The sequence below is a fragment of the Poecile atricapillus genome, chromosome W (assembly GCF_030490865.1).
Source record: "Poecile atricapillus isolate bPoeAtr1 chromosome W, bPoeAtr1.hap1, whole genome shotgun sequence".
NCBI classification, from domain to species: domain Eukaryota; kingdom Metazoa; phylum Chordata; class Aves; order Passeriformes; family Paridae; genus Poecile; species Poecile atricapillus.
In genome coordinates, this window is record NC_081288.1 from 28,502,129 (window position 1) to 28,513,292 (window position 11,164).

At 44.7% G+C, this 11,164-nt stretch overlaps 1 protein-coding gene across 1 annotated transcript; it reads left to right on the forward strand.

Moving 5' to 3' along the window:
• The first annotated feature begins 2,865 nt into the window (after positions 1–2,865).
• Positions 2,866–7,286, forward strand: LOC131592169 (cytoglobin-like). The gene is made up of 3 exons (XM_058863487.1): positions 2,866–3,034; positions 4,927–5,158; positions 6,353–7,286. The coding sequence occupies exons 1-3, from the start codon at positions 2,940–2,942 to the stop codon at positions 6,479–6,481; spliced, it is 456 nt and encodes a 151-aa protein (XP_058719470.1). The 5' UTR covers positions 2,866–2,939; the 3' UTR covers positions 6,482–7,286.
• The last annotated feature ends 3,878 nt before the right edge of the window (positions 7,287–11,164 follow it).

The following is an 11,164-nucleotide window of genomic DNA, read 5'->3' on the forward strand; positions in this document are numbered from 1 at the left end:
TTTGTTACACAAGCATGAGTGGCCAATCTCCTGATTCTTTTTTGGTTACTTTTTTGTAAAAAGGATTCTGCTTGTTTTCCAAAAAGTTGGAAAAGGCTTGGCCTAGCCTGGCAGCCTATTCTTCAGATTTGTAATAAAATCATGTCTCAACTCAATTGATAGGCTTTTGCACACCAGGATTCCCTTCTTTAGGGATAACAATCTAACATCCTGAGAAGCTTTACCCCATATTAGAAAATAGGTCTCTTCATACAATAGAAATTATGATTGAGAGGATTCACTTCCTTTGGCATAATAAAACAAACCATGGGAGAGGAAAAATAAATAAACCAAGCACTCATCCTCTTGCCCATGTGTGGGGATGTAATGACTTCATCATTAAACAGCTCATTTTTCATAGCTCTTCCATTTCCAGGCCAAAATAAACAGGTTTCTGGAGCTTTTTGGTTTCAGTTTCTAGAGATTGCTGAGATGTAGCATAGATGTGTATAGCCCTGAGGGTTATATTGGATATGAGCTCACTCACTCACTCACTCACTCGCTCACTCACTCACTCACTCACTCACTCACTCACTCACTCACTCACTCACTCACTCACTCACTCACTCACTCACTCACTCTATCTATCTATCTATCTATCTATCTATCTATCTATCTATCTATCTATCTATCTATCTATCTATCTATCTATCTATCTATCTATCTATCTAATCTATCTCTAATATGATACATATTAGAGATGTCAAAACTTTATGTGGGATTATTGTGTTCATCATCAAAGGACTTGACAAATCATGCCAGGGAAAAAGAGAAGGTAATTTTCCAAAACAGTAAAAGTAACACCAGAGGATGGAAGAATAGAAAAGCATGTCACAGAGAGAGCATAATGACATGCTTGAGGGAAGATATCATTGCTTTGTCTGGTCAGGGATTGCACTGTGCTGCTGACACTTGGCTTGGTCCTAGACAAAACTGACCCAATTGCACCCCAGAACTGGACCAACCAAGTAAGATTAGGGTGCCTCCATGGAAATGTGTTTAAAAAAGGGCAGGGAACACTGAAAAGGGGGAGACAAGTCCGGGCAGGTACAGTATCCAACAGGATGAGGACTGCAGCAAGAGCAGTTGAGCACAAGGCGGAGCAAGAGCAAGGGACACCCACACACCAACCCCAGCTTGTGCACCACCCATGGTCTCACCAAAGGGTCTGGTTGTAACCTGCAGCATGGGGTGGGGAAACAGGACAGGGAGAAGTGAGGCATCGAAGTGTTGGTTAGTTGGTTTGTTCCTTGGCAATAAATTAATTCAATTGAAATTTCTCAACTCAAAATAAGTATTTTTTGTCCAATGACAGGATGTCTGATTGTATATCAAGGGATGGAGCACGTTCATAGTGCAATGCCCCAGAGGAGCATGGGGGAGAGCAGAGGAGAAGTCTCCTAGGGAATCCTAGAATGTTTAGGATTGGAAGGGACTTTAAAGATCATATAGTTCCAACCCCTCTGCCATGGGCAGGGACACCTTCCACTAGACCAAGTAGCTCAAAGCCCCATCCAGCCTGGCCTTGAACTCTTCCAGGCATGGGGTACCCACATCTGCTTTGCTGGTTTCTATCAGACTGCTCTTTCTTTGCTGTGTGGTAAAAAGGGATAGGGAGGCAAGTGGGCACAGATTTAGTGAAGTCGTTTGAGGCCTCCCTCAGCAGCAGTGGGACACAACCCCACCAAGACCAGTCCATCTCTGTGAGTTTGCAGCCAGCACTTTCCTTCTGCTCTGGGGTATCAGGCTGTTTTTTCTTGACATGCTGCATATTTTCCCCTCACACCTGTTCCTTCCCTCCTCTAAACCATCCCAAACAATATGAGGTTTTGTCTGCCCTCAGCATCCAGCAGCAGTTTCTCAAGCCCCTTAGCCCTTATTTAGCCTGTGTGCCCTGGACTTAAGCAGAACATTCCTGCCAGAGGTTAAGCCCAGGCATTGCATGGGTAATCCACAAAAACTTTTTGCCTCCAGTTCCAAGTGACTGTGACTATAACAAGTCCAGTGATGCTGTCTGCGGCTCCACCCTGGCCCTTCTTTGGCCCCTTACCTCTCTCCCAAGCAGTCAGGGCTCAGAGATAGGACAGAGATGGCAGCTGCAAGCCAAGAGGGTTAGAAAAGTGAAATGGCCTGGCGTGACTGTGCTGCACCATTTATCTCCAGTGCTAAAATTAAATGGCTTTGCAGGGCACCATGGCCAGGGATGCTGTGCCGCGCTGCCACCACCATCCCTGCAATGCTGTCATTTTCAGCTGGCAAAGCCTCCCACCCTCATGGGACCAAGGCTGGAAGCAGCTGTGGGGTGAGCTCCTGTTAAACCAGAGGGCTGTGGGGAAAGCAGTGACCGTGGTGTAAAGGCAGGACTGGAGAGAGTTGCTGGAGCTAGAAACAGCGTCTTTGACTGAAGGACCAAAGAATGCCAGGGAGAGGGGATGGCAAGGGACCACAGTGCCGTCAGCACAGCAGCACTCTTGGCAGAAAACCAGGAAAATTAGTGCTTGGGCAAGGATCACCTTCAGGAAAGAGAAGCCAAGCACTGGCTTTGGCAGAGGTGAGAGGGAAAGACAATTGATCTTTTTTTTTCCCCACTGAAAACTGCCTTTTTTCCCTTCTCTCCTCAGACAGTGAGACCTTTGCTTTGGCACCTCACCTACGACTACAGGGCTAGTCCTCCTCCTCATGTGGTTAGTTTCTTTCCTGATTAAAAGTGATTAGGTAGCTCTAAAACCTGCAGAAATGTGACAGAGGGGAACAGAGACAAAGAGACCCTTCAAGATCTCTTAAATCCCCAGGGCAGTATTTAGAGAGCCCTGAGGAGAACTGGAGCAGAAAGACCCTGCCAGGACCTCCCTGTCCTTCTCCCTCCTGCTGCAGCCTCCATTGCCAACATCTCCTCCACCATGTCGCTCTCTGAAGCAGAGGTGCAAAGTGCCCGTGGTGCCTGGGAGAAGATATATGTGGATGCTGAGGACAATGGGACAGCTGTGCTGGTCAGGTAAGGAAAGAGCCCATCCAGCTGCTGCCCCGCAGGGGTGAAGGAGGAACAGCCAGGATGGAGTTACTGCTTAGGAGCATGTCTTGATGTTTTTCATGCAGCCCTTGCTAGGAAGAGGAGAAATCCACACAAGAAAAAATGAGAAGAAAGGGGTAAGGGGGTGGGAAAAGAAGAAGAGACAAGAACAGTATCTTCACCCATAAGGTAAAGGAAAGAAAGTGTGATATGAAAGAGAACAGGAACAAAACACGGGCCTTATTTCCATCTGCCTCTACCCCTAAACTCTTTTAATGCTCTTTTTAAACTCCGTGTTTCACTTCTGATTCTCATTCAGCCTCAGTCCATCTGTTTCACTGTATTATACCCTTTCCTCTCTTAGCTTTCATCCTGTTTCCCTATCTTCTGTTCACCTTTCACATATTCCACTCTCATCTGGGACTTCCATCACTCCATAAGCATGGATCAGTTCAAATACTATTTCTGGTTATCAGACCTTTAGCCCTCTCTCCAGCTTTCTTGTATATCACACCTTGTGCCTGGATTACCCTCATGAGCCCCTCACCTTACATGCTGCTCTTTCCTTCTACAGGCTACACAACCTGAGCACAGTTAGGGTCCAAAGTGCAGCCATAAAATGTTAGTAGCATCCAGTAGCTTGCCTCCCTGGGGTAATTTACCCTAGAAGGTTTTGCTTTAATGTCCTACAGCCCCAGACCTGCCTGCAGAGAAGTTCAGGGTTTCCCAGGACAGGAGAGACATGGCCATGCTGGAAAGAGTCCAACAAAGGACCAGGAAGATGAGGAGGGGACTGCAGCATTTCTCCAATAAAGGCAGAGAAAGCTATGACTGTTCAGCCTGGAGAAGAGAAAGCTCAGAGGAATCTTAGCAATGTGTACATAAAAACCTGAAGGGAGAGTGCAAAGAAGGCAGAGCCATGCTCGTCTCAGTGGTGCCACGAGACAGGACCAGAGTCAATGGGCCCAAATTGAAACACAGAACAAGGTTTCCTTGAACATCAGGAAAGACTTCTTTTACTTCTGAATGCAGCTGAGCACTGGCAAAAGTTGCCCAAAGAAGTTGTTGAGTCTTCACACATGGAGATACTCAAAAGCCATCTGGCCATGGTCCTGGGCAACTGGCTTGACCAGTGGTGTTGACCCAGGTGACCTCCAGAGGTTCCTTCAAACCCAACCATTTTGTGACTCTGTGAAATGCAATGTAGAATTTGCTATGGATATTTCAGATAGATAAGCAGTTTACCCAACAGAGTAAACTGCTTTTTTTTAAGAGTTTGACCAAGATGACTGTAATTGATCAAAGGTAATTTCAAACACACTGAATTGTGTTACTTTTGAATAAATTACATGAGCAGTACCCTATACTCAAGCAACAATCCATCACAGTCAGGAAGAAAGCTTGGAGTGGACTATAGAAAGGAGTTAATTAACAAAACCAATAGTAGGGTTTCTCTATGAAGACATCCACCAGTATCACAGTGGTCATATCTGCTGTCCAGAGCATCTTTGGGAATATTGAACTGTCACAGTCACCCCATGTGAACCTGCTCCCACTTCTCTGTGAAAGTAACGCAGTGTTAACACTGAGAAAATATTAACTTTAGAAGCAGTGGCATAAGGTCATTATAGGTTTTAACATAGAATAAGCAAAGGAAATGCCCTGGGGAGAGGCAAGGGAGAGAGGATTGACTGCTACATGCATGGGGGTTATGCACAGGTGCAAAAGGCAACAGAGAAACAAGGAATGCAGAAGTGTCTGTTCTAATAAAGAGACGGGGAAAAGGGACATAAATGCATAAGGCAAGGCTGGAATGTGTGGCCATGTCTCATTGATAGCTTGGTCCACAAGTCAGAATGTCTCTCATTCCTCAACAGGATGTTTACCGAGCACCCAGACACCAAGTCCTACTTCACACATTTCAAAGGTATGGACTCTGCTGAAGAGATGAAACAGTCAGATCAAGTCAGGGGCCATGGCAAGAAGGTTTTCAGTGCCATCAACGACATGGTGCAACACCTGGGCAACTCTGAGGCTTTTCTTGGGATAGTGACCCCACTCGGCAAGAAACATGCCACCCAGCTGAAGATTGACCCCAAAAACTTTAGGGTGAGTGAGCAGCCCTCTTCCCAGAGAGTGTAATTGTGAGGAGGACATGGTTTCCCCTTTGAGAGGTAGAACTGAGGAACATAGGCTTTGTATGTAGGAATACATATATATATATATGCCTCAGAGAATGGAGGTGGTACAAGGTGAGATGGTTGATGGTGGAAGATGGCAGGAGACACTGGTGGGGAAAACAGCTGTGCAGCAGATGTGGTGCAGGCAGGTGATGTGGTGCTCAGGTGGGAGCTGCACAGCTGCCCATGAGCTGTAGAGGGTTTTCTCAGTGCAATATGATCCCCACACCTGCCATTTAATAACAAGATACAGAAGAGCATTTCAACCCTGGACTTCAGTCCTTGATGTATTTTTTATCTTGTAACAGGAGCTGAGCTTTTCTACAACTAAACCAGCTGTTATTGAGCAACAGTGTCATCATTAAACAAACAAGCATTGTCATCATGAAACAAATAATAAAAACAGGATCAAATTACTTGTCTAGATCCACCTAAGGTCACTAGAAGACTGCATTTACAACTGTTTTGTCTGCCTTACATAGCAAAAAACAGGCACCTTCTGGCAAAGATTATTTCCAAATGAAGGTGATTTCAAAAGCAGTTTTTAAATTTGGGCTCCATTAAAATAAGTGATGATTTCTGGCTGAAAATACTTTTTCAGAGTAAAGATGCACACAGAACAAGAAATGCTGCACAGGAAAGGAGTTGGCAAGTCAAAGTATACCACCTACCTAGTGACTGAAGAACTCTGCTCCAGAGTGTTGGATAGCTAATGAGCAGGAAAGATGAGGGGAAAACTTACCCCCAAGCCATGTATTCCATCGGTGTCCAACAAGGGGCTGATCATGGCCTCTAAATATTTGGGACAGTCTCCTGCCTGGAGAAGGATTGCAGTGGATGGACAAAGCACATCAGTCCTATACAGCCATCATTAAGTGACAGGTGCAGTCAACAATAACTAGATACAACTAGGTAGTTAAAAACACCAGCAGCAGTTTTTTGTGAATTCTATAATGCACCTTATTTTCCATGCCCTGTTACAAGGTCTGCAGGTCATGTGCTGTGAATTTTTCTTGTAACCCTTTTTGCCCTCCAAGAATCCCAACTAAAGATATGTAAGTTCTTATGCCTCTAATGTGGAGAAAAGCTCACACTGGTTGTTTCTTCTCTTCTCCTTGTTTAGATTATCTGTGACATTATTTTACAATTGATGGAGGAGAAATTTGGTGGAGACAGCAAAGCTTCATTTGAGAAGGTGACCAATGAAATCTGCACCCACCTGAACAATATCTACAAAGAGGAGGGTTGGTGAGGATGTGAACCTTCCAGGCTCTTTAAACAACTTGCCAGCACTGATTAGCTGCTTTTGGGCCCCCAGCCACAGCTGGAAAAATTAAAATTTAAAAATAAAAACAGGCAAGAAAAAAGGCTTACACAATATAGATATCAATGTCAATAATTTTCTTAGCAAACTGAGTTTCTACAGCTAAACAAAACCCACAGATACATCAAAGTCAACCAACAAATCCCAATGTGCTTTGCAGTTTCAGCATTTCAGGTGGGTTCCTCTGGCCACCGTCCTTGAAGATTACATTTTAAGATGGTGACTTTAAGCTTTCTATTCCTAAAAGAAAGACTTGCTCCTTCCAGCAGCACCAGCAGCTCTTTGGCTCACCTACCACCTCTCCATCCTCATGGATGACCTGAAGGAGACCATTTTGAAGCATCTCCAGAATCTTGGTAGAGGTCATTATTTAAAAGGCATGAGTATTGTTTTGTGTTTGCACTTAAACAAGGGGGAAGTGGTGTACGGGAATGACCATCTGAGAGATATGAGGGAAGTCCCATCTTGCATGAACCAGGAGAGTCACCCAACCTTGGTTTCTCAGAGCAGCTTTCAGCACGAGGGATGACAACATTGAGTGTAGTCACCACTGGACCCCTCTGGGCAGGGAGGAACATCTTCAGGCTGTGGATTTCAATGTGTTACTCCAAGGAAACTACTTGGGTTGCATTCCCAGATGAAGCAAGAGTTGAGTTCACTGGCTCTTGTTCACTCAAAATGCACCCAGCTGATGGAGACTGCTGTCTCACTGCATGGGCAGCACGGGGGAGCTCAACCTGACATGGAATTCATCCTGTCCAAACAGCCTGAGCCTTCCTTCAGAGCTAAATGGGTCCTGAACTATTTAATTATTTTTCTTTGTATTCCTTAGACTCGGTGAAATAATCAGCTAATAACTGCAAATAACCCCATGCTGGTTTGCTTCAGTGTGATGCAATAAACACAGAAAAAGCAGATGTACCCTCTCATTTGCTTCACAGAAAAGGTGATGTACAGCAGTGGCAGCTGGTTACAGTGCACTTTTATTGGTGGTTCTGGGGGGTTTCCAAAACCAGCTCAAGCTCCCACCCAGGCACCCATCACACTTGTGGCAGTCAGGCTCCTCATGGTTTTCACTTAACCATGAAGCAACAGTTATGTAAACAAGTAAAAATGCAGAGTTTTCCTTCATTCAACATGTAGTTTTCCTCACCCACTGCATTTGGCAAAGGATGCTAAATCCCAAAGTCCAGAAGAGGAACTGTAGCCAGAGAGGAAGATGGGGCAGGCTGCTTTATTTGCTTCAGTGTTCTGTTCAGCTCGGGGAGAAAGGGAAGTGTATTGCACAGCACTGGCAAGGACTGTAAAAAAAGAACAAGATGTGTAAAAAAATGTTTATAGTCTCAAATCCCTCGGAGGGAGTACAAGTAGTTAAAGCTCTGAAAAGAGGTGCTGGCAGTTCTTTACTCCCATTGCTCTGCTGCAAACCAGGCTGAGTTTAGGAATATTTGAAGTCAGCAGTTAAAAAGTTACAGTGGTTCCAAAGAAAAGTCCCCACCCACGTACTACCTTCTAGAGATGGAGACAGGCTCCAGCCGGCTGAAGGTGCCTGAGGGCTGTAAAAATGCCTTCTTTGCAGCCTCTCTGAGCCAGCACCTGGAAGGATTCCTAACCCTTGTGCACTTAACTGAGCATCACCATCAATGCTTTACCACAGCCAGCATTTGTCAGATCATTTCAGCCTAAGAAAGGGCTGTACAGCCACGGTAGCTCCTGCTGCTCTCAGGCCCTTTGTGACCTTGCTGGTGTCCAGCCCTCCTTTGTTGCTAGTTAATGCTGCCTTTCTGATGGTGCATCTCCTAGAACTCTGCTTGCCTGCGGTGCTCTGGCAGCTTCACTGAGCCTAGAGGAAGGGATTTGGGACATGCCAGAGCCAAGAGAGGTAAGTCATGAGAGAACTTTCTAATCGCCTGCTGACTCCATTCTATGCTCACAGAGGGGGAAGCAGAGATAAAGTGGAGAGCCAGGGCTAGAAAAAAACATTTTTTCCTCTTTTCTTGTATTTCCAGCTGCTGATACAACTCCTGCCCAGCAGTCTGCTGCTTCCCAGTTTTGCAAACTGCAGGGAAAGAGATTTCAGGTCTTACTGAAAAGCATAAATCATTACATAAGGAGCAGCAGTGCAAGAATTTATTAAGCAAGTGGAAAAAAGTGATCAAAGCAAAAAACCCAAGGAACAAAAGAACCATCATGCAGGACTGGACGAAGAGTGCATTAACATTTTTTATAAGCCTCGGCATCAGAAGAAACTACTCTCTACTGTCTGTGGAATAAAAGACAACGATGTTGAGGAAGGTGGCAGTGAAATATGGGACAGAGAACAGTAAACTGGAGTGGTTATCAGGTGCTGCAGGCCCCTACACAACACTGCACACTGCCATAACCTCTGAAGCGTGGCTCAGTCTGCATTTATACTTAGCTTAATGCTGCCACCCGCATTGGCTGTGTCCCCACAGCTAAACCCATCTGCTTGGATGTACCCACCTGTTGAAATGCATGAAACAAGCCTCTCAGCGTCCCTCAGAGAAAGAAAGGAATGCAGGGATTAAATTGGAGCCTTTAGAGAAACTGAAATATATTAAGCTGCACAGAAGTGAAGTAGGAGTGTAAGTTCCAGTTTTAAGTAAGTAGAAATGTATCTTAAGTGCCTTAAGATAGCTTAAGTGCCTTAGCTAGCAAAAAGCCCTAAAGCCTAGTTTAAAGCTCAGTAGTACTCCCTTTTACAAAATTAACTTAGTTTCAGACATAACAAACACATAGCAGAACATTGCTTGCATTTCTAGATAGAATAGAGAACTATATATATAGATTTTGGGCGAGAACTGACACTACTTTTGCACATTGGAATTAAGCTCAGATTGGTGTAAGAAGAATGTTTTAGAAATGTGTTTTTAGCTGACTGGGTGATTTATGAATAAAATCCCCCTGTATTGGGGTGAAAAAAAAAAAAGAAGAAAAAAGGTGGGAGAGAAGCTGCTGCTTCTGCTCAGAACATCGGGACTCTATGCCAGAAAGCTTTTAGCATGGACTTTAATACTCTGAACCCTTTGCCTTTGAGACTGATGTATTCATGCAATAAACAACTTTACAACAACCAACAACTGCTCTTGTCTCTTTGAAGACCTAAGACCCACGCAAAACTCGACATCCACCCATGCCTTTGGCTGCCTTGCACTGGCCCCAGGGGTCTGAAGTCTTGCTACCATTCTCTCTTCAGCTACATAGATAATCTCTGCTCCAGTATTTAACACTTGCTCAGTCATCCCTTTGCACTGGTATAGAGAGCTGGTTTACCTCTTTTCTCCCATTGCTCCTGGGGATAGGTGATGCACTGAAAGAAGGGCTCCAGGGCAGGGCTATCCTTTGTAGCAACAGGATGGTAACTCCCAGATTCAACAGCTGGTGGAAGGCAAGGGGACAGAGGAACAGCCTCCTGTGCCAGCTCCACTGCCAAGTCTTACCTTGGGTGATGGGATACAGTGGCACGAGGCCAAGCACCTCTGCTTGGAAATGTCACCATTTCACTGTGTGGTTCCTCCTGTTGCAGTGGGAAAAGCAACACAGGCTGTGTATCACTAGGCCAGACTGCCCAGGGAAGTGGCCAAGTTGCCATCCTTGGGAGTATTTACAAGGTATGAAGATGTGCACTTAGGGACGTGGTTTTGTGGTGGGCTGGGCACTGCTGGGTTAATGAATGGATTTGATGATCTTGAGGGGCTTTTTCAAGGTAACCAATTCGATGATTCCATGTTCAGGAGAGGATCTTATTTCTGCTAATGTGCCACCCTCCAGTCCTTCTCATCTTAACCTTTCTGCTTTGCACTCCCCTGAGTAATCTGGACTGATTATGAGATATGGGAATGATGCTTGCAGGTTCACTGCAGTTAAAACACTTTACATCAGTTAAGTAATATACTTTTTCTGCTCATATTGTACATCTTCAGTTTGATAGAATTGCTATGGAGCTACAACTGCATCAGCAAAATTTCCAAGATCTCAAAAGCTGATCCTGAGCTACAGCATCACTAGGTTCCCTCAAGGGCCCCATTTCATTATCTGTTTAACCATGAAGACTAAGGTCAGTCCATACCACTCTTCAGCTGTGCAGCAGGAACTTTACATGTGATGAATACCTCAGTTTTACACTCCTGGAAATGAAGGTTCTGATGTGTGGAAGATCCATATTTAGGTACAATTCTCCTCTTCCGATATCGATGCTCCAAATCTTTTGCATCCTAAATGTGTTTCATCAGTCATCTTAATTTTTTCTTCCCAACTGCACTTCAGTCTTGAATTTCCACAAGTAATTCAGATTATTTTATGAGGGAATCAGAGATAAGCCTTACCTTCTTGCTTAACATTTAGTCTGGTACTTCCTCTATGTAAGGGAAGGCCCAAACCCAATCACCCTTTTGTAATTAAATTTAAAAGCCATTTGTAAAATGAATGGCATATTGTCCAGAATTTGCTGGTGTGGAGTCTAGGCACTTTTTAGTCACAGTATGCAAATGTCACCCACCCTCCCTTCCTCCCCCTTTTTACAATACAAAATTTCCCGCTGCTGGCTGCAGGGGGAGACAGGTCCTCATTATTTCTGGAATATCATTATTC

What these genes read in the sequence shown, in the direction of transcription:
- LOC131592169 (XM_058863487.1), top strand. Translation starts at nt 2,940, where the DNA reads ATGTCGCTCTCTGAAGCAGAGGTGCAAAGTGCCCGTGGTGCCTGGGAG. An exon ending in GGGACAGCTGTGCTGGTCAG is followed by an intron (nt 3,035 to 4,926) that starts GTAAGGAAAGAG and finishes ATTCCTCAACAG; the next exon opens with GATGTTTACCGAGCACCCAG. An exon ending in TTGACCCCAAAAACTTTAGG is followed by an intron (nt 5,159 to 6,352) that starts GTGAGTGAGCAG and finishes CTCCTTGTTTAG; the next exon opens with ATTATCTGTGACATTATTTT.